Here is a 24,664-nt window from a genome sequence, read left to right on the forward strand (position 1 = left end):
AATTAAGATATAGTAGTTGTTGTTCAAGTATGCCCAACTCATTGTGACCCATTTAGTATTTTCTTGGCAAAGCTACTGGAGTAATTTGCCATTTCTTTCTCCAGCTCATTTAATGGATAAGGAAACTGAGACAGGGAAAAGTGACTCAAGAAATTAGGTTTTCCAGCATATTATGAAATATCAACAAAGATCAATTCTGCCTCTACCCTTGTTCTAGACTTTCCAGGATAGTTGTACCACCAGAAGCCACTATTTTGAATAGTAGTCATAGTAGAAGCCATATAGTCACTGTGGATTGTGCTAAGGTCACAGAGCTTTTAAGTGTCTGAGGCTGGATTTGAGCTCAGGTCTTTATGACTTCGGGTCCAGCGTTCTAAACACTGCTCCATATAGGGGTTCAGTGAACTTTTAAAGATTAAGTTGCTTAAAATTTCTATAAGACGTCCGAGTCATCCAATATGGATTTGGAAACAATACAATTAAAATATATTCAAATTAAAAGGCTTAAGAACTACAGTAATTCTTTAGTAATGAAAAGCATAATATTTTAAAAGATATCTGTGACAATTTTAATATGATTAAAAATAGCATTTCTATTAGTGATCAGGTCACAGTTATTGTTAATACAACTGTGATTTGTTGCCTACATTTATTAAAAGGAATGCTAAATTTTAGTTAGAGTTTAATGAAAATAAAAAATTCTTTTTCTCCATTTTAGTTGAAATACTCTATTTTAGGATTGAAAAAAAGTTAGAGACCACCTACTTTCCTCTTTCACTTTATAGGTGAGGGAAAAAAAGAGTTCTAGGGAGACTGAGTGATGACTCATACAGTGTTACATAAGTTGTTGACCCCTTCAGGGACTGGAAAAAGAAGTCAAGAATAAATGTACCTGATCTAAAAGGCTTTTCTCCTACATATCATTTCTTCCTAATTACTGGTTGGTTATTAACCAGGACCATCTATTTATTCATGAAATTCTCCTCCATGGTTACTATCCGTAAATCATTTCAAGCCTGGGGCAACTTCCTTCTGGGATGAAGGGCAGGATTCCAAGGGTCAGCAAGACTTTTCTTCTCTTTCAATTATAGCACCTGGGGCAGCCACATTATTAAAAATCAGCACGCAGTGACCACAGACAACACACACACCTGTGGGGAATTCAGTGGGTGGAAGAGGACACATGTAGCTGCCAAATGAGCAAAGCGTGTTCTGTTCCATGGGTCACCAAGGGCTCCTCCAGTGGCGATTCTGTTACTTTCTTTACCTTGCATAGTTTTCATTTTCATTCATTGTTCATCTTTCATTGTGATGATTTCTGTCTCATTCCCTGGTTTACTGCATATGTAGTGTAGTAGAATAAAAATATTTTTTTGAAAAACAGTTGTGAAACAACCATTAAAAGATTTTGCGTTTAAAAGGAAAAGTCTGCTTTCATTTAGCCTAGCTGTGTACAAACTCTAAGCCATAATCTTCAAATAGTAAATGGAAATGCAATTGTCTTTTCTAATAAGCAATAGTTCTTTCTAACACTGTTATACTATTGACATATGAACATATTAGCCTTTAAAAATTTATATTGGCAGCTAATAAAACTAGAGTGTGAAATTATCTCCTATTAAGATAGGGGGCAGGTCAGCTATATAGCTCAGTGGATTGAGAGCCAGGCCTAGAGACTGGAGGACCTGGGTTCAAATGTGACGTCATATACTACCTAGCTGTGTGACCCTGGACGAATGACTTCACCCCCATTGACTAGCCCTTACCACTCCTCTGCTTTGGAACGAATACACAGTATCTAAGTTGGAAGGTGAGGGTTTTTTTATTTTTAATTAAAAAAACAATAACCATATAAAGACATCAGGAAAGGTATTTCAGTTGCTGTGAGAATTTAAGAGTGTAAAAAAAAAAGCCACCATTTTCAGGTTGCCTGCACATCTGTCCAAGAATTATGATCTACAAGTCTTGAGCTAATTGTTAGTAGGCAATCGAACACCAAGCAAATTCCTTCCTTTTGTATTAGTATCATCTATCAGTGACTCTAGCAACTCAAGAGATTAGAGTTTCTGGTATATGGCGAAACATCAGCAAATATGAACTCTGTTTCTACCCTTGTTCTAGACTTTCCAGGACAGCTGGATGACCAGAAGCCACCATTCTGAGAAGTAGTCATAGCAGAAACCACTTGGTCACTGTGGATTGTACAAGCTGATCCTGGTTTTGCCTTTCAATTTCTGTTTCTCTCAATAGCTGGCTTAAAGTTAGGGTTCCTAGATCTATTAGAGGTGTAGAGTTCAATACAGAAAGGGAATTCTGTGGTTTCTCTGTAGTTTTGTTCATCATTCCTCTCATGGTATTAATGGTCAACAGTCATAAAATATGATTAATCTTAACATGTGAAGAGAAGTGAATGAAGGGGATACAAAAAAAGATAGAATAGCAGATAAGAGGGATCCGTTTTGTTTTTTCTCACATCTTCTCTGGCAATTCTTCTCTCCACTAAAGTTGAACTCCTATTAGAATCCTATACAACACTCTGGAAATTACAATTAGTTGAGACACCATGGATGGTAAGTGCTAATTATAATGTTTACCATGGCTCTCTCTCTTCTTTTATAAACACTTCTATAAATTTAACATCTTGTTACTTTCTCAGTTAATTCTACTCTTTGTTAAACTGGCCTATGGCTCCTTTATATGGCTGTGAGAACGTGTCAATAATTAACTTGCACATTTTTTATATTGTTTTTACATAAAAACAAATTAAACATTTTAAGTGCTTCTCAAAGAAACATAAATGAATTATAAGACAGGCTCCTGATAAAAAGCACCTGAAGTCAAGAGACTCTTTCAACAACAGGACTCTTTTCACTGGCATCTTATTTGCATTTTGTAGGATAATGATTGGACACTGATTGGACATTGACTCATTACGTAGTTTGAATGTCAAATTTGAACCCTGGGGTTTCATTAATGAACTAACCTCTCAATTTGACCTTGTCTTTGCAATAAACTTCTCTCTTGAGTTTATTTCTCTATACTCACATGTCAGGTAATGCTGATTTTCTTGATATGAGAACTCTCAGACTAGGAAGGCTCTCCAGTGATGTGTATTAGTATCCATCTATAACTACAGGTCTTAAATAGTTGCCTGAAGATTGGAGAAGATTGCAATAACTAGGAAGGGTCAGAAGAGGTTTGGAACTGGAAGTCTTTTCAATTCCAAGCTTAGCATTCTATTCTCTAAACCAAGATGCTTCGTATCTTTTGACTTAAAACTCATAAAATGAAAAGAATAGCAATAGGCAATACTGAACTTTTGAATAAATACCTGAACTACATTATCTGCTTTTATCTGGGTGAAATAAAAGTAATTGGTAGCCAATTTATTTCTGCTTTATTTCATTGACTTGTTTATGAGATACTTCTTTTACAACTTCTTCATAACTCACTGCCAGGAAAGGCATAAGAGCACTTTAAGTAGACTTGCTTTAATGACTGTTGGATATGGGGGCTACAATCAAACCCAAATCTTTAAAATGAGAAAGATACTTTTCTTTGCTTAGGTATTACTTTACAGCAAGCCAGAAAAACTGCACCTGTCATAATAAAATCCTATGAACAAGAAAGCAATTAAATCATTATCATAAATAAATGGCATGTATTCATGCACCTTTAAAAAAAGAGAACTTTGAGAGTTAATTCTAGGAAATAAAAAAAAAACAATTTGCTTTGATATTTGGAAGTAACTGCAAAACAGGTTTACATGATAAACTTTAAACATTAAAAAAAGGAATTATGATGGAAATTAACATGCTGGCTTACAGAGAGATAAGTTTCTTTTCTTGTCTAAATTACCTTAAAATGTTTTAATACAAGAAAGTCTGTCTATGGACGATTTAAAGATTGGAAATTTTAATTATGGCTCAGCTTATAGTGTACTGTTCTGATATAGCTATAGATCAACTCTGATGGAAAAAAATACCTTTGCCTGGAATTAAAATATACTATCTACTATCAATAGCTAGTGGGTACATGAAAATAGCCGCTAAAAGAACCATCTTGGATCTCATGTATACACTCAATAATGATTTGTTATTCAAAGGCCACTTTTTTCTCATGCTTTTAAAACTCCCAGACTTCATTTTAAAATAATGACAGGTTTGTGTAATGCCATATTTAGTTATTTTCATATGCAACACGCACTTCTTCCAATGATTTAAGGAAATGAGGCATAGTTTTAAAAAAAGGCAAACTGTCTCAAACACTATGTCAATACCAGAAAGTTTACTTAAACAATTATTAGAAAATACTAGCTTTAAAGAAAATTGTTTTTTAAAAAAAGCATTCAATGAAATGTATGTATGGACAATATTCTTTTCATAAAGCTACTGCTTTTAGAAAAGTTCTAAATAAAGGTTATCACTATTATAACCAATCCTCTATTACTATTATTGTCTCACTAATCATCTATTTTATTTCTTGGGGAGAGGAGAGAATGACTAGCAGCTGCTTCAAATTTGTCATATTGTGGCACCCAAAGAAAGCTGAGAAACAGAAACAGATTATAAGAAATATTAATTGTAGCAACTTAAGTAGGGCTAAAAAGATTTCAGTAACTGAAAATAATGGGAAGATAAAATCAAATGCCTCATAATTGAATCTGGTATTATCAACATCTCACGATGTTCTTCCTTGGTGACTATAGATACCATAGTTCTTTAATCATATAAGCATGTATAGATTCTGTCTAATATCCACAGTGGTACTACTCTGTAAACATTAGTGGAGGGAGCTAATTTCCCCCTTCTTCCTGATTCACTAATATTGTTTAGCCCATTTCCCAGGAAGCATCTCTGTTCACATTACTCCATTACTAGTCTACCAAGAAGCAATATCAAACAGTTCTACAAAATTTCTTCCGGGGGAGGGGCAGGATTTGGGAGAAAGAATGCTGACAATCTGAAAGCCAGAAGTACAAAGTAGGCTTCACATCAAGGTTTAATGGCATTAAAATTAGTCAAGATATGAGAGCTGTATGATAAGGATTTTACTACTGTGTTTCATAGGCTTTATGATTAAATTAAAATTTCGTGGGGTATTAGGAAAAACATCAGTGTGTTGCTCCAAAATATTTAATAGATTTTTATTCATGGAAAAGAATGATTGAATTAATTTGTAAGATAACCTCATTTTACCCCCTCTGTCCCATTTCCTCAGAAGGAGTTGAAGTACAAGGTCAATGAAATGAGTATTTAACTTTGTTTCAATTGTACTGCCCATATACTCTAACTCTAAGTGGAAATACTGGTAGTTAATGTTCTCTGCTACTCGCATTACCTATAATAGAAAGAAAGGCTTTTGTTCTTGCTGGCTCAAAATTAGTTCCTTTTAATTCAGCCTCACAGATGTACATCCCAATGTCGGACGATGTCGGGTTGGTGATTGTAAGCCTTCTCCCCAAATTGTGGAGTCCATTAGTAATTTTTACTCCATTTCTCTTCCAAGTCATGCTCAGTTCTTCAATAGGTCTGTGAGGACAAAAATCATTACTGATTATCATTCTAAATTATGTTGACAAGCAATAACAAATTCATTTCATTCGGCACTTATTCCACAAAGAAAGTATCCAGAAGAATGCTAACAATGGACATTTGCATGTAAATCCCTGTTACAATTCTTCCTAATAATTTGGTTAATTAAAAAAAAAGAATATTAAAAAGAGGTTCTTCTATGGAACTCAATGATACAGGAGGCGATGCCATGGGAACTCACTCATGGAGATGTTATCATACAGAGAGGAGAGAAAATCAGCCCATCATTAGTAAGGCTTGAACCTTTCTTCCTCTCTAAAGCTTATATGTTGAAGCTCCATTATAACTTATACATAGGGAGTAGCTAGGTGGCTCAGTAGACAGAGAGCCAGGCTTAGAGACAGCGGGTCCTGAGTTCAAATATGATCTCAGATACTTCCTAGCTATGTGACCCTGGGCAAGTCACTTAACCTCCATTTCCTACCTCTCATTACTCTTCTATTTTAGAATCATTTTGTATTGATTCTAAGATGGAAGGTAAGGGCTTAAATAATAAATAGATAACCTATACATAGACTGAGAAGTATGTGTACCATCCCCATAGTTGGGCAAGGTAAAGTAATCTTCTTAGCTTCTAAAAGATGTTATATTAATAAATACAGTTAGCCAACAAGAGTCTTTATCATTGAGAAAAGAGCAATAGCCTATTGCTTTTTTAAAAAGCTCTAAATAAAGAATTAACATAAGGTTCTTATCCCCAATCCCCACAATACCTTGCATTGGCTATGCATTCCAATGTGACCTCACTGGTTCCTGCCACTACACTTGTATTGCCTGGAGGGATGACAATGACAGGAGCCATGATATCAGGGGTGTCACTTTCACCTGTAGGAGAGAAAGGAAATAAACTCATGTAAATGCTTGAGTTATTACTCAAATATAATTCTACTTTGATGCCCACATAGCTATTGGCCTGATGATAGTCTGTACATCTGCATGTAAAAGGGCAGTCCAGACACACTTGAGAAAGTGCATCATTAGAAAGCTGGCCACTAGGTAATGCATTTCTTTGGACAAAGCCATTCTTGATGCTTCCTGGTTGGGTTCTGAAGGGGCTGCCCCCTGCTTCCACAGAGGCTATACCCATGCTGATATAATCTCAGATTCTGGTGGTTCTAAACTAACCACTTGGAGGAAGAAAGCAGTAATGACTAGGAAATTACAAATGAAAGATCTTGTTAAACTAAGCTTTTGTAAAACCCAGGAATCTTACACTTTCAGACTTATCATGGAGCTTAATTAATCTTCTCATAGGAGATCTTGAACATGGTCATTTTCAAAGGCTTTCATTATACTATATAAGCAAAGTGCTTAAGTATACACAGTCTTCTCTCATTCAGAACACATAGCTCATGAGAATGTTTCCCTAGTGGAGAGAAGGAGCTGTATCTTAATAGAAAGTGAACCTGTTATGCAGTCAAGAGGTTTTAAACCGCTGAGCATTTAAAAAATCAAATGCTTACTGCCTTTTTCATGATTTAAGGCCTTTCCTTTGTGTTTCATCTTATATGCAAACTACTTTAATAAAAAGCTGCTAGTTTTCATATTTAATGCTTAAATTTGGTCCCCTGGGAGAAAATATGTTCAATTAACAGTGTTATACAGGAGAAATTAAAAACCCCTTGTTTTATCAGAAAAGTAAATAACCCAGTTTTCAGTCTCTTTTGTATGGCACCAAAACTATAAATAATTTAGTTCATTTTTTTTTTTGCAAGACAATGATTAAAAAAATTAACAGACAGCTCTCTTAGATGTCTAATATATGCTTAACAGTAAAATTATCTACCCGTAGTTTGTGTAACAACTGTTTGGGGTGAACAGAACCACTCATTTAATTCAAATAAGAGACTAATAAACCATTTCTAAAAACAAAAATTTCAATAAAGGAATGTGAACATAGCAAGAAGAGAAATGAAATTACTAGAAATCTAAATAGTTTTATTCAATATTTGCTGCTGAAGAGGCTTGTCATCATTTATGGCTGAACTGAAAAGGAAACTGGCAAATGAAAGGCACTGCCCTGCTGGGCCTGAGGCAGGATTACAGCTACTGGGAGACCACACTAGGATAAAATACTGGCTTCTTTTCAACACTAATTTCCCACAGCTCTCTGTATTCTTTCTTTCACTGGCAAAGCAGTGTATGCTTTTCATATTAGAGGTCTGCATGCATCTTAAATGAATACACCAAAGCAGTCATATATTAGCAATACAGATTTCTGTAACTGCAAATTCACATAAAGCAGATTCTGCCTGGTTAGTAGCTTCTTACTCCACCCCTCATGGAAAGAAGGAAATGAGTGTTCACTCTTCCTTCTTTTCCAAACTCTTTGTATCCACAGGCAGCCAGTCATTTGAAACTTTATGTTAAAACACTTTGAAGATTCATATTTTCTAGCTATTTTCCTCTTTTTATGAAATGATAAAGCACGATAAACTGGTTATCCCATTTCTAAGGAAAAGTGCAGAGTGATCTTACAACCATTCACAATAGGGCAAGGGATCTAAAAAGAATGCCAATCAGATGAACAACCTGCCTGTCATCAAGGAAAGGCACGGATGAGAGGAGATGACCTGAGAAGCTAATATTTGTAAATAGTTACATGAAGTGAAGAATAGCAGCAAGGATGCCAAGAGGTCAGCAAACAAGGTGCTAATTTGGCATTAATCACTGTTTATTTTTTCATTTTTAAAATTTCTTTATTTAGTCAATTTAGAACATTATTCCTTGGTTACAAGAATCATATTATTTCCCCACCTCCCCGGCCCCCACCCTTCCCTAAGCCGAAGGCAATTCCACTGGGTATTACATGTGTCCTTGATCAAAACCTATTTCCATGTTGTTGGTGTTTGCACTAGGATGTTCATTTAGAGTCTACATCCCCAACTATATCCCCTCGACCCATGTAGTCAAGCAGTTGTTTTTCTTCTGTGTTTCTACTCCCACAGTTTTTCCTCTGAATGTGGATAGTGTTCTTTCTCATAAATCCCTCTGAGTTATTCAGGATCACTGCATTGCCACTAATGGAGAAGTCCATTACATTCCTTAATCACTGTTTAGTGGTGATGGCAAAACAGGAAGATGATACTCAGCAATTGTCAGCTGCAAGGAAGAATGGTTATGCAGCTTCTCACAGTCTCTCTCTCACATCCTCCCAAGCACCATCCAACCTAATTATCTTCTTCTTCATCACTAAGTTTTCCTTATAAAGAAGCCTGGCCACCAAACAATTAGGCAGCACTCCACATTACACTTTAGCATCTTCAAAACAAGGCCACCAGGACACTTAAAGGGCACAGTGGATAGAGAACCATGCCTGGAGGTGGGAAAACTTGGGTTTAAATCTGGTCTTAATATAGTTTCTGGATATATGACCTTGGGCAAGTCACTTAATTTCCAATTGTCAAGCCCTTACTGCTCATCTGTTTTAGAACTGGTACTAAGAAGAATTCAAGGGTTTAAAAGAAAAATGCCAGTATATGGTTAGCATTAACTACTCATAAATTAAACTAAAATAAAAGAATAAAAAAATCAGGGATTGTTTTTAGTTATATTAGTGTATGTGCAATATTTGTGAAAGGCAAATATAGATCTGTGGTCTCCCAAATGTAGAGAACTCCTAGTGAGGAAATTTCTTTTACCAATGCAGATTGATTTTTGTTGCCTGGGGTAATGAGGGATTCAGCAATTGGCCCAGGATCACCATTTTCTGGGTTTCAAAGGGAGGGCTGGAACCCAGACTTTCTTGATGCCATGGCCAGTTCTCTATCCACTATGTCATGCAATTTTACTAGATATGTAATATATAATATCATTAATGTACTCATCTATGTATTCAAAAGACTGTAGAGCTATGTTACCCTGAATGCACCTGATTTTATCTGATCATGGAAGCTGAAGAGAATTAGGCCTGATTTCAGTAGGTAATGGGAAGTCTGGGTCTTCCATGGCCAATGACAATTCATTATATATCTTTGGCATTGGCACTAACAATATGTTCAGACCTTTGTCAGTAAGTGGTTGCTGATCTGGGTTGGCAGAAATTGTGCGGCACAGATAAAGGTCTTTGGCAGCAACAATGACTGAAAAAAAGATGAAGGGGTAATCAAAGAGAGAAGAGGGTCATTCCAAAAAGATTCAGTGACTGAGAAGGAATAGTTCTATAGGGAAGGGGAGCTTCTATAGCCACCAGAGTAGGGAGGTGAATACTCACTTGGGTATTTGGTTGGATGACTACCAGAATGAAAGAGGAACTAGAGCATGAGAAGACAGGTATAAGGACATAGTAGATGGCTCAGAGTTTCAGAGTAAAAAGCACTTGAATTCAAATTCTGCCTCAAATACAGGCAGGTCAATTCATTCAACCTCTCCATGCCTTCACCTTCCAAAAAATAAATTATGTGAGGAAAATTATACTATCTGTAGGCCAAGATTCAATATTATTTTTGGAAGGTATAACAAAGATATTTTAAAAGGAGTTAAGCAATTTATATATCTAAACTGACATATTAAGAATACATTAAGTCCCCAACTCCTTGGCTAATGAATATATGTTGCCCCAAATATGTATTCATCTCTCTACTTGAAAGGCTTTAGGGACACTCCTTCCCTACAAACTATTCCTTCTTAGTCACTGAACTTTATTGGAATGACCTTCATTTCTCTTTGGTTCCCCCCTTTACTCTTTTTCCTATCACTGTTGCTGCAACTAAAAATCTGTATCCATGCCACTTGTTGCCAATCCAGATTGCCTACCACCTACTGCCAAAGACCTGAACCTCTACTAGAGCCAATGTCAAAGATTCATAGTGCTGCTACTACTGTCATTGACCATGGATGAACCATCTGCTGAAAATCTGGACCTCCCCAGGCCAGGAACTCCTTTTCTACTTCCTGGAATGCTTATATCTTTTGCTCTGGCTTCTGTGGCATGTGCAGAAGATGGAGAGGGATGCGTAGATGATCTACAAAGTCCTGAGTTGGAACAATGAATGAGATTTCCCATGAAATACTGTTAAACGTAGTAGTTTTATTTTCTAGTACTATTAATACAGTAAGAAGGGTCAGTGATTGATTTTGTCGCTTTGAAAAGGTTGTGATTTCATTGATGTGGATTGGTAGGTATTTTCTGTGCCAATACAAATGGAAATATTTTTAATTTTTAAGAGTTGTTGTTGAAAATGTTTACATTTTATGGACAACTTTTTGGCAATGAGAAGCTCCACAATTAGGTAGGCTGGTACTTGTGTGAGAAGAACTATATACAAAGTGTTTACCATTTCTTAGGAACTACTGGTACTCATGCTCTGTATCCCTATTCTTGTGAGTTTGCTACATTATGACTTATTATTGTGGCTAGTGGGAAATGAATAACTATTCATAATATTGATATAATGGAAAAATGTATCATAAGTTCTAAATAAACAACATAAAGGCAAACTTTTGGAACACAGATCACTAGTAATTTGAGGAATACCTGCAATGTGTAGACATGTTAGTGCTATTGAATTGTAATTTTATTTCATTTTAATTCAATAAATACCGATGAATGAAGCACTGATGAAGTGTCTCATATTTTCAGGATACCATAAAAGCATTTTAGTCAACTGTCACAATCATGGTAAGATATCAGTATTGCTAACATCTGAAATATTATCTTCCCTCATTAAAATGTCAAAGTAACTAGTAATAAAATATGTGACATATGTCTAAAAATTCTTGGGGAAAAGAAAGCAGATTGTACAGATAGATATGTATTATGAAACCTTAATGATTGATAATCATTAATTAATTGAAATGTTTCCAAAGTGGATTTTAAGGGAGAGGGAAATCACAAGACAACAATGCACGCCAGGATTCGTTCGTGTTACATTGAAATAAAGAAAGTACCATCCAGACAACTGATCTATTCAGCTGTGTATACAGTCATAAACAAACTGGGCTCAAAGGTTTCCTTAGCCAAGAACTCAGAACTTTTGTTCTTACCCAATTCATACATAGTTTGTTCAATATGGAATCTAGAAACCCCAAACTTGTAGCCTAGTATGATCTGATGAACCCCAAGTTTTAGGACTAGAATGTAAGTTGGAGACCCCAAAGTTTGTACTTGTTCCCTGTTCCTGTGAGAATCCACCCTGAAGGGAATCTTAGGCTAGCAGTTTCAGACTGAATAATGGACTCTAAGGTAAATGACAATCCCTGTCAGCTGGGGCCAAGCTCAAGCCAAGTGACTCTTCTTGTCTCCAGAAGCCTCTCCCACTGTATCACACTCTCCTTTCCAGGATAGAACTCAGGACCTTCAGTTTATGAGACTGACAAGCTGCCTACTGTGCTAAAGAGTCACTTGGCTTGAGCTTGGCCCCACCTGATAGGGATTGTCATTTACCTTAGAATAGGATTCCCTTCAGGATGGTTTCTCATGGGAACAGGGAACAAGTACAAACTTTGGGGTCTCCAACTTACAATCTAGTCCTAAAATTTGGGGTTCATTAGATCTCACTAGGCTACAAGTTTGGGGTTTCTAGATTCCATGTTGACAGTTTGAAGAAAAACAAAAAAACAGGATGGAAAGATCAAAACACATGGTTTCTTATTGGAGGAAGAAATCAGAAGAAAATGAAGTGAAGTTGAGGGTTAGCTGGAGGGGTTTAGGAGACAATCAGGAGACACTGAGGAGACAAGAAAAAAAGTGGTTGTTTTGTGACATTTTTTAATGTCAGTGACACTTGGGGAAGGGAATAACAATCTTATCCAAACTCGGTGACTTTAATACCTAATTTCATAAAATGTTTTTGTTGTTCAATTGTTTCAGTAATGTCAGACTCTTCGTGACCCCATTTGGTTTTTTTTTTTCTTGGCAAAGATGTTAGACTGGTTTGCCATTTTCTTCTTCAGCCCATTTTACATATGAGGAAACTGAGGCAAACAGGATTAAGTGACTTGCCCAGGGTCACACAGTTAGTAAGTGTCCGAGGCCAGATTTGAATTTAGGAAGATATATCTTCCTGACTCTAAGTCAAGTACTTCATCTATTGTTCCACCTGTTACCACAAAGTGGTGGAAGAAAGCAAAATGGAGCCACTAATGCTATTTCAATATTACATTCATTTATTGATTGATTGATTAAAATTTAAATTTTCTCTATAAATCAACCAAGGAGGCACTTTGGTACACTGGGAAGAACTCTGGTTTTGGAATCATGAAGGGCTCACTTTTCACCTCTGACTCTTGGTGCCTCTGTGACCTTGAGCAAGATGCTTCCTCAGTTTTCTGATCTATAAAATGAAGGGGTTGGACTAGAAAGTCCCTGAGGAGATCCCTTCCAACTCTAGAACTATGAACTATCACAGTGTTGGGCACATAATAGATGCTCAATAAATACTTTGTGATTGATGTGTTCATCTCCCTAGCATAATATACAATGAGAAATGAAGTTCAAAATGATGAGCCTGAGGCAGTGAATAATCTTTACATTGTCAGAGATGGAAGTATTTTCACTATCTTCAAAAGAAATACTATACTAATCTATTTTAGATGGATTTCCAACAAGGGTCGATTTAAAGAAAAATTTCTTGGTTGAAACTCAGTTAACATAAAATTTAATTAGCCAAAACACTATTCTTTTAAGGCTGTCCTAGAACTTTCTCAACTCAAGTTTCTCCAAAATGTTTTTCATTGTATGGTAAGTAGCTTCCAAAGACACTGGATCAAGAGGGGAGCTCTGCAGAAGCCAGCTGCAAAGTGAGACAAGCTCGCATCATAGTCAGAGAGGTTTGTACCTTTGTCAAGGTCTCTTTGTAGTTCTCAGAAGAAAGAGTTTGCAGCATGGGGAAATGGATTCCTAATCCTAGTCAATTTCCCTCCAAGTGAACCTCTTTACACACTGAAGAAGGGGAGCAGGGGAGCTACCTAGACTGTATTTAATTAAAAACTGCATTTAAAGAATGTCGTTTCACCTACCAGGACAAAAATTCAGAGCTGGAGTTAACCTGAACCACTGATCTTACAGATCACAGCAAATAGAATGTGATAAAGGAAAATCATGCCGCGGTTTAATCAAATTTATTAAGCTTCATTGCAGAGAAACTGTAAGCCATTGCCCTTTTGTCTAAGACAAGGCTCTGATCCTCCAGCAGGTCATACCTGCTGAAAGTAGAGCACTAACAGCCTTTTCCACAAATGCTAGTGACTCAATCCAGTCAGGCCTGAGTAGTTTACTTAAGAGATAATATATGTAAAGTGCTTTGCAAACCTTGAAGTTCCATATAAATGCTAGCTATAATAATTATCACTGGTAATTTGTTCATCTCACAAAAACCCCTTTTATAAAAGCAAAAGACTAATCCAATTTAACAAGCATTTATTAAGTACCTACTGTATGTAAAGCATTGTGCTAAGCAGTGGCAGCATACAGATAGAACCAAGTCACTTAAATCTTAAGAAGGATATGATGGGATTTGAGCCCCTAAAAACAGTCTAATCCAATGAAAAAAAGCAACACACTGAACTAGGTGCTAAGGGATACTTAACTATTAAATTAATGAGAGAGTCAAAATTCTGCTAGTTCAAAGGAAGGAAAGATTCTGGTTGCATGGGGGATAATAAAAGGTTAAATAGAAGAGATGATCTGAAACTAGACCTTGATATATGGGCAAGATTTCAAGTGGATCCATATATTGAGGACAGGAGACCACAAGGAGTAAAATACAGAGGCAGGAGAGGATAAGACATATTTGGGGAAATAAACAGCTTAGGAGTACTTGTTTAATTATTTTTAGTCATATCTGACTTATTGTGACCCCACTTGAATTTTTCTTGGCAAAGATACTGGTATGGTTTGTCATTTCTTTCATCAGTTCATTTTCAGATAAAGAAACTGATGTGAATAGAGTTGAGTGATTTTCTCAGAGTTCCACAACTAATAAATTTTTGAGTTTGGATCTAAACTCTGGTCTTCCTCACTCCAGGTCCAGGACTCTATCCACTGAGCCACCTTGATGCCATAAGGTCCATTTTTGGTGGCAAATTCTTGAAAAAATGTGCTTAGGACTTAATGTGAAATCCTTTCAGATTAGTTAACCTTAGAACATGGGCAAGAGTAGCAAAAGAATGGACAGCATGGATGGGTTGTAATCTATACTTTTAGTTGGAACATTCAAGTGGATGAGATTACATGTCTGATTATTTGAATTGAGTCAAAATGGTTTATACCTATTGATATTGTCAGTAACTGATTCCATAGCTTTTCTCAGGTTCATGCAGTAATAAGTGAGTAAGGCAAGATTTGAACTTGGGATTTTTTGACTTCCAAGCTTTTATTCACTTCATCACTTACCTACCTGGGTCCATGTGCGCGCGCATACACACACACACAACACAAAGAAACAGACAAAGAGGTACCTATAACATGAAAGGAATTAATACCTGAGTGGACCAAGGAAAATTTCTTGAAGGAGAAGGATTTTGAGCTGAATCTTGAAGGAAACCAGGGATTCCAACAGATGCAGGTGAGAAGAGAAAGCATGCAGGAATGGAATACAGCCGATGAAAAGACAAGGAATTCCGAACTGAAGCATTATGTGTGAGGAATGACAAGTAGGCCTGTATGTCTGGACCTAAATTGTGTGCAAGGTAGAAGAAATGTATAAGGAGAATGGAAATGTGTGAAGTGGTTAGATTATGAAGAGCTTTAAATGCCAATCAGAAGAGATCATAGTTTATCTGAGAGGCAAAAGGAATTCTCTGGAATTTGTTGAATGCTGGGATGACATGGTCAGACATGAGTTTTTTTGTCTTTTTTTTTAATCCTTACCTTCCGTCTTGGAGTCAATACTGTGTATTAATTCCAAGGCAGAAGAGAGGTAAGGGCTAGGCAATGGGGGTGAAGTGGCTTGCCCAGGAAGTGTCTAAGGCTACATTTGAACCTAGGACCTCCCATCTCTAGTCCTGGCTCTCAATCCACCGAGCAACCCATTTTATCAGTTATGTGGAAGATGGATTAGAATGAGAAGAGACAAGGTAGGGAGAGCAAACCAGGATATTTCCATAGTTCTAGTGATGAGAGCCTGAAGAATAATATTTTACATTTACATAGCATTGTAAGGTTTGCAAAGCACTTTATTGGACTGGAACTCAGGAGACAGACTATGGCTAAATATATGAATCTCAGAATCATCTGCATTGAAATAATAATTGGACCTGTGGGAGGTGATGAGGTCATCAGATGAAACAGTACAGAAGGAAAATAGAAGGAGGGCCAGGATAGAGACCTAGAGGACATTCATAGTTGGTAGATATGGCCTAGATCATGATCCAGCAAAGGAGAATGAAAACTAGAAACAGGTAGGTAGAGAACTAAGAGACAGTAATACCCTCAAAACCCAAAGATAAAAATAATTTACAGAAGGGTCAAATGCTGCAGAAAGATATGAGAGGATAAAGACTGAGAAGAGATCGTTAGATTTGGCAGTACCCCTCCTTCCTTATTTTATTTTTTTGTTTGTTGTTTGTGATTGGAAGCTCATGGTTATTTTTATGTCTTTTCAGGGATCTTGAATAGTATTCGTTTAAGAATGGAAGATACTTAGTTGATGTTTAATTTAGAATTTTGCTCTACTAAATTCTTCTTCACGATCAACAAACAATAAACACAGTAGCATCTCATTCTCTTCATCTTTCAGTTGTCTTATGGTAAATATGTGGTTCATTAGAGAGTATTATTTGTGAATAATTCCTTATTCCCCACTAATAATCTCACCAAAAATGTGTTTGATCTATGTGTACATAAGTCTTACAAAGTTTTTGTATAGTTAAGAAAATAGGCAGGATCCTAAAATTATTCATTTCTCTCAATCAACTTTTAAGATATTTTTAGAATTTTTAAAATTTAAGAAATTAAGGTGTTAATGTTATTTTGTACATTTTTTTTAAAAGTAGGGGGGAAAGCCTATTTCCACTTACTATGTTTATCATGAAGAGTACATAAAGGCCTTTTTCTACATGGTAGAATCTGGATTAATTAGTAAATTAGCCATTGGGTGCAAATATAATTGGGTTATCCCCTGAAGCAAATTAGGCAATTTACCTGTGCCAGTGATAAATATAAAGGTAAGTCATTATAAGCATTTTTTTGAATATACCAGATTTAAAACTCTAGGAATAGCTGTTAACTTAAAACATAGTTCACTTAACATTTCTTAACAGTTCATTAATTTATTCATCAACTCAATAAATATTTTTAAAGTTCCTATTACATGGTACCACAAAGGATACAAACAAATACTAGATCCAATGTAGATTGGTGTTTATAAACTAGGAGTTTATGGGGAATATCTGGTGTATACCCAACTTCAAAACAAAGCAGTAGATGATGCGTTAGTTCCATGTAAGTAATGTAGACAATAAATGGGATAGGACACCAGAAGACAGAGATATTGATTCTGACTTTGGTCCTCAGAGGAGGCTTTCTGGAAAAGTTAAAACTTGAAATAGATTTTTAAGAATTAAGAGGATTTTGAAAGGCAGAATTGGGAAATGAGCAGACATTTCAGAAGGAAGGAACAACATGAGCAAGTAGCATAGTTTGAATAGAACACAGAGCTAGAGTCAGAGAACAGCATGAAGAAAATAAACACAGTTCAAATAATATGGTACTGTGAATGCTAGATTAAGCATCATTTACTTCATTAAGTCATTACAGTTGTGTCTGACTCTTAATGACCCAATTTGGGGTCTTCCTGGCAAAGATGCCAGAGAAGTTTTCCATTTCCTTCTCTGGCTCTTTAACAGACGAGGAACTGAGGTGAACAGGGTTCGGTGACTTGTCCAGAGACATACAATAAATAAGTGTTTGAGGCTGAATTTTAATTCATGAAGATGACTCTTCCTGATTACAAATCCAGTACTCTATCCACTGTGCTACTTAGCTGTCCACTCTAGGTAGACCTAGTTTGGCAGCTGGGTGGCACAGTAAATAAGGCTCAAGAGGTGGGATCAGGAAGACCTGAATTCAAATATGCCCTCAGACATTATTAGTTATATGACCCTGGGCAAGTCACTTACCCCTGTTTGCTTTAATGTCCTTATCTGTAACATGATCAAGAGAAGGAAACAGCAAATCACTCTAGTTTCTTTGCCCCAAATGGGGTTATGAAGATTCAGATGTAACCAAAAAAAAAACCAACTTAACCTTATTTAGTAGGATTGTGCAATTCTGATGCTTCTGAATTAATTTAGCAACATGTACCAATATCCTTAATCTTATCTGAATATGTCTCTATACAATGTTTATATAGATAGGTTAACCATATCTCACTTCTTACTCCCTCTTTTGCTTGCTTGCTTTCTTTAAAAAAAATCTGGGGGGCAGCTGGGTAGCACAGTGGATTGAGAGCCAGTCCTAGAGACGGGAGGTCCTAGGTTCAAATCTGGCTTCAGCCACTTCCCAGCTGTGTGACCCTGGGCAAGTCACTTGACCCCCATTGCCTAGCCCTTACCACTCTTCTGCCTTGGAGCCAATACACAGTATTGACTCCAAGACGGAAGGTAAGGGTTTTAAAAAAAAAATCTGACCTCCTCTTTTAGTATAAATTTAAAGATAGAAAAGTAGCAAGGGTTAGGCAATCAGGATGAGGTGACTTACCTCGAGGTCACACAGCTAGGAACTGTCTGAAGTCAAATTTGAACCCAAGTCCTCCTGACTCCAGGCCTGGCGCTCTATCCACTTTGCCACCTAGCCATCCCTTACCCCCAATCTTTATGTTCAGCTCCATATCTTCTTCAATCCCTCCTGCCTCATATGACTTTCTCCTTGCTGATTCCCCAATGTTTTCTCGAGGCTCATCTAGTTTCCTCTTGCCATGGAAATGCAATTACTTGCATGGCGGACTGATGCAGAGGCCCAAGCCTTAGGAAGGACAGAACACTACTCATCAGTGTTCAGAGCACACATAGCATTTCATATAGTTAGTTCATTTAACAACGATGTAAAGGTTTCAGTAAAAGAACATAGAGTTCTTTCTTCAGAAAATATTTGTACATTGAAGAATAGAATGATCCTTCTCCCCAAACCAAGCATGTCTAAAAGAGAAAATTCTAAGGCTAGGGTTGCACCTAGTAAAAAAGACTAGTTCCCTATATTTCATAGGAATGCTCCTAGAAAATCTACAGCAAATCTTGACTGCTGTGATCTTGAATTGGGAAAGGGGTCATGGTGTGCTTCATTAAAGCCAAGACAATGCCAGATTTCTCAGCTCCTATAACACAAAATAATGAGATAAAAACTTGCCCTCTGTTCTCCTAATGCTGTTTGGCATGTCCCCTTACTCACAATACATGTCTCACTTACATTTGAGTATTGAAAAGTGAATACAAAATATGTGTAGCCTCATAACCTATAAATAAATGGATGACTTCTGGCTTGATAGATGATTTTACCATTAGAATGGATTTGTGATGAGAACTGACACCAATTCAGAGCCTAAATCAGGAAAGACGTCTCAGGATATTGGGTCTTCGTTTGTTTGGAATCTCTTTAAGGATTTTTTCCCTTACATAGGCTCAATGAAAAGTGGGTAGGAAACAGAGCTTCAGTTCGAGCTGTGGCAAAAAATACCAAGAATGGTCTGAGATCAAAAAGAAAAACTCAGGTAGGGAATGAGGGCACAGTTTGCAGATAACCTAGAGTAGGTTTCTTTCCTTTTTTTTTTTAAACTCATATAGTCTGTCTAATTAAGAACTCTAAGACAAAAGGGCAAAGGTTAGGCAAATGGGGTTATGCGAATTAACCAGGGTCACCCAGCTAGAAAGTGTCAGAGACCAGATGTGAACCCAAGTCCTTCCAACTCCAGGCCTGATATTCTATCCACTGTACCAGCTAGCTACCCTTATTTTCTGAGTAAAATTACTACATGATTTTTAAAACTATTTGAATTTTTTTTTTGTGCATTGTGTCACAGCTAGAAAGAACCTTTGAGGTCTTCTGGTTCCACCCCCTTATTTAACAGTAGAGGAAACACAGTTAGGAAGATTAAGTAGACAGAGAAGATGAATAAATATTAAATAGCAATCAACAATAGTTTGTAGCTGGGTCATCAGGCCTGAACTTTGTTACTGAATATGAAATTAGATAGAAATGGGCTGATTTTAAAGATGCTCCTGAGAGAATGGACTGAATGTCAGAAGAGAGAAGAGGAGAGTGAGAGAAGAATGCAAAATTATGGGTCAAGGAACCTTGAAGTATGGCGGTGTTCTCAGGAATTACAGGGGATTGTTTAGCGAGGAAGGCCATAAATTCAGTTTTTGATGCATTTGATTTCAGACAACTAAGAGGAAAGGTCTCTTGTAGCTAAAAATGCAAAGCTGAAATGGGGTAAAAAAATTCTCAAATACTTATTTGTGAAAAAGAAAATGAAAGAGAAGAATTAGAATTGCAACTAATTCATTAGTTTATAATTAAATGAGTGTCAACAATGTCCCATAGATGCTACAGAACAGGCAAGTAAAACAGCTCATTCTTTCTAGAAGTTTACATTTCAAGAATATAAAGCACAAGATGTACCTGCTAGAAGTTGATCATTGCTTAAACCAGTGGTTCTCAATCTTTCTAATGCCGTGACCCCACAATACAGTTCCTCATGTTGCAGTGACCACAAACCAAAAAATTATTTTGGTGGCTACTTCAAAACTGCAATTTTGCTATAGTTATAATTCGGAATGTAAATACCTGATATGCATTATGTATTCTCATTGCTACAAATTGAGAGGTTGAGAACTGCTGGCTTAAACGGTCAATTATCTTTTGGAAAGGAGGGAATCTTTACCCACTAGAGATGAATCCTTAAATATATACCATCAATATGAAAGCTAAAGAATTCAAGACTACAAAGGATCAAGTTCCCATGGAAGAGATCTTATTTAAAGAATCCATAGCTAGTATTATGAAAATTCAGTCAGTACGTTAAATGATTCTGTTAATGTTTAGCCAAAATCAAATAAGATTCTATGTGGCCCTCCCTCTAAATTTGCCTTCTCACAATCCCTTAATGAAAATATAGCAACTTAAAAGTTCGGGATTTGTTAGTGATCTGACTTTCTTCAATATACACAATCATTTTTTTTAATTTTCTAAAAAACGCCATCTGACATCATAAGTATTTTGAACAGGGAGGTGGGGGAGGGGGGATCGAGAGTGGGAGTAAGATAACTCCAAGACAATTTACCTGAAAACACCCAATTGGCTTTTTATTCCTTCCTGTTGCCTCTTGTAACCAGAATATGTAATCAATTTAAAAAGTGCAAATCTAAGAGGAACAGGATCAAATCCCTTCTAGATCTTCCAAGCAAGCTAGAGAGGCAAAAAGTCTATAGACTCTTTCAAGTAACCAGAAGGGGGAGCTTTAAATCTTCAAAGAGGCAACAAACACCCCACATTTCTGTTTGTTTAGTTTTCAGTCAAAATAACAGTTTGTTTTAGATTAAAACAGCAAGATAAAAGATCATATGAGTCCATGGATTGCCGAAGAGCTGTTCAGATGTATTTTAATTTGTATGTACACAAGTGAGTAAATATAGTAGCTGGAATTACAGCAGTGCCTCAGAAATACATTGCAATTTTTTGGATCTTAAACCTGTCTACCTTCACTTTGTTTCATATCTCATAAGATAATAAATGTTGGACTAGAAAGGATCTCGAAGATCCAACTCTGCATTATATAGATGAGGAAACAGATCAAGAAGTTAAATGATTAGCCAAAGGTAACAGACAATAAACAACAAAGGTAGAAATTGAATACAAGTTCACTATTTGGGTTAAAACCAAAATAGGATCTCTCTTCTTTCTGATGTAAAATTTTAAGTATCAGCCTTCCTTCTCCTTCCATCCTTGGGGCAACAGTGGAAAAGGCATTTGATTTGTAGACAGCAGAACTGGACATAGAACCTAGCTTTGCAACCTAACTACTCATGTCACTTAATTTCTCTGGGCCTCTGTTTCTCTTTCTGTAAAAGGAGAGGTTTGGACTAGACCTCTTAAATCCTTTCTATCTCTAAATCTATGATGCTAATGATCCATCACTTGTTAATCACTACAAATTTGAGATTTTGAGTGGAACTGGTAAAATTTTGCTTTAATAATTTCCTTTTGGGGGAAAAAGTCAAATGATTCCATTCTTTTAAAACAATTAATTGCTTTATCTTTGTGAGGCTGAATTCACGAAAAATATCCAAGATGACATTTGAAATAGGAAGAAAGACTAATGATGGTACATGGAAGGAGGGGGAAGAAAGGGTGCTTTTTGGGTAAAAGCACCATTACAAAAGCTCTGACTGTTCCCTAAAGAGAGGACAGCTTACCGCTGACTCTCCATTCTTTTTGCTTACTGTCCAATAGAAGGAAAGAAAGAAAAATGAGAGAAAATATAGCAGTACATACTATTTACAATTTTATCTATACATGTACTTCCATTTTTATCTGAATGCACTTCTGGATTTTTTTCCCTCTGACAAGAGACAATAAATAAAATAATATGACAGTTTGACAAACAATCTAGTGGTTCCTTTCCTGCTCATTTATAATATATTTGAAAACTTGCACATTTGGAAATGAATGGAATATAACAAAGAATGTATTTTCATCTGCTCTTTACTGGGCAGAGAAAAATGAAGGTGACAAAAAGCAACTATACAGTTTGAGTTGTAGAGATTTTTTAGGTGGTAAATGGAAACAGGGAAACTAAATGAAAAGGACAGTGAATTTAGGAAGCACATAATTTAGTTCCAGTGGAAACGTTTAATATGTGATTCAAAGGATAGGTCCTATTGATCTCTTGGTGTTTTGTTTTTGCATTTGTTTTCAGTTTACGTATATTTATAATATAACATCCTAATGGTAGGTTGCTTTGAAGCACAACTAAGAAAAAAGAAGGTATTTGTGAGATAAAGCGTAGTGTGGTAGTCCTTAAAAAAGTATTGTGAGAGGACAGGTAATGAATTAACTAGGTACCACAATGAGTACTTTTAGAGTGAACAGGAAAGGCTGCAGCATAATTTTGCCAAACATGAAAATCTGGGAACACTGCCCAAGCCCAACAAGTGTCACTCGATGCTAATCAAAGCCTATTAGGAAGGACAATAGAAAACTGCAAGAACTATTGGCAGAAATTGTTCAGAATTAACCTCCAGGTTGCTTTCCTCCCACCTCCACACATACCTCTCCCAGCGAAACTGGAGAGGACTCCTATGGCAACGAAATCCTTTTCAATATTCCCTTTTGGAGATGTGAAAACCTTGGTAGGGATTTCTCAAAAGGGTTTGTACAACTTTTGGCTCAAGATCAAGAATAATAATAATAAGAAGAAGAACAATAATAATAAGAACAACACTACTTCATAAACCATAATGGAGAAATCAAAAATAGTTTTTACGTTAACAATGAAAACATCATATTAATCCTAGGGTTAAGAAGAAGGTAGTAGATGCCTCCTCCAGGTTGACCAAAAGGCCTCAAGATAAAGTTTGTATGGTAATGTGTATCAGGATCTGGAGGCTACCTTCGTTGTGTGACCTTGGAGTTGGATTTGTAAAAAAATACAGCAGAGGATGAATTAAAGTTACACTGGAACTGTGGTCAGGAAATTGCTTTTGTTTTCCCTGCCAACACACACACACACACACACAGAGTCATATATATTTGTTTTAAGCAAATTCTGAGGTCTAAACTTGTTGCCCACTTCTCCTCTAGAATAAATCATGACCTGGTTTTTATATTTTAAAATTATATAAAAAATTTACTCAAATATTTAAATGGATTTCATCTACATGGATGTTTCTATCAATGATGACAATAAAAATCCATTCAGATCTATTCATCCTGGGATTCTTAACCCTGACCTCTCATAAATCCTTATAGGGGTTCAGCTCAAAATGCTGGGACTGTTTTCACTTTTTCTATTTAAAAATTTTTTGAGTTCTTTTATTGTTACCTTCTTTCCAACCATGTATTTTTCTCTCCCTCAAATGGAAAATCAACCTTATAATAAAAACAAAAGTAAGAAAATAAAAAGCAGATTTTGGGGAGGGGAGGGAGGCAGCAAGGTGGTACAATGGATAGAGCTTTGGGTCTGGAGTCATAAAAAACCCAAATTCAAATTTGAACTAACTAACTGTGACAATGGACAAATCATTAAAAAAATCTGTTTGACTCAGTTTTCCCATCCATAAAATGGTAGTAGCAATTCTAGCATCTACCTCCCAGTGTGGGAGTAATAATTGTAAAGTACTAAGGACAATGCGTAGCTAATAAGCATTCTATAAATATTACTTACTCTTATTATGATTAGGTCCAACTTCCTTCCTGCACTGGGTACAAATTCTTTCCACACCTATGATCATTAAAAATACATTGACATATAAATGAAATCCAACATTATTTCCATTTCCCTTTCCACAGTCTTCTCTGAAGAAAGAAGAAATACATTCTCATATTTTTCTTGTTCTCAAGCTTCATTTGAACAATTATACAAGTTTTACATTGAAGTTCTGATTTTTTCATTCTTTCTGTTTACATTGTTTTAGCTATTATTCATTATTTTTCCAGGTTTTGTTTTGTATGCTTTGCAAAGTTCCTAACTTCTCAGCTTTGCTGTATTCTTCATTCCATTTTTTCTTAAACTACATTAATATTGTGTGTCAATGTCCCTTAAATTTAGACAGTACAATTTGTTTAGTTATTTCCCAATCTATGAGATTTTTATTGTTTCCATTTATTTGCTATCAAAAAAGTGCTGTTATGAATATTTTTGTCTGTATTGAGCCTTTCTATCTTTGACCTCTTTGGAGTATGACCCTAACAGCATAAGTTTTGAATAAAAACATATTTTATTTTATTTTATTTTAGCCACTTTCTTAATGTCATTCGTGCATTTTTAGAATTGCTGGATCAATTCAGATCTTTATCAACAGTTCATGAGCATACTTTGTGTTCCTTAGTTCACTCAACTTTAACTCTTCTTATTTTTTGTCATATTTGTCCATTTTGTGTGTGAGGCAAAATAACAATCTTAATATAGTTGCTA

General features: G+C 36.1%; 1 protein-coding gene across 1 annotated transcript in view; it reads right to left on the reverse strand.

The window, feature by feature from the left end:
* SDK1 (sidekick cell adhesion molecule 1) overlaps window positions 1-24,664 on the reverse strand; it is a 1,320,044-nt gene that overhangs the window by 409,017 nt on the left and 886,363 nt on the right. Inside the window, 2 exon segments of the mRNA XM_007498416.3 lie at window positions 5,341-5,531; window positions 6,308-6,419. Coding sequence (XP_007498478.2) covers window positions 5,341-5,531; window positions 6,308-6,419 — 303 coding nt within the window.

The sequence above is a fragment of the Monodelphis domestica genome, chromosome 7 (assembly GCF_027887165.1).
Source record: "Monodelphis domestica isolate mMonDom1 chromosome 7, mMonDom1.pri, whole genome shotgun sequence".
In the NCBI taxonomy this organism is placed as follows: domain Eukaryota; kingdom Metazoa; phylum Chordata; class Mammalia; order Didelphimorphia; family Didelphidae; genus Monodelphis; species Monodelphis domestica.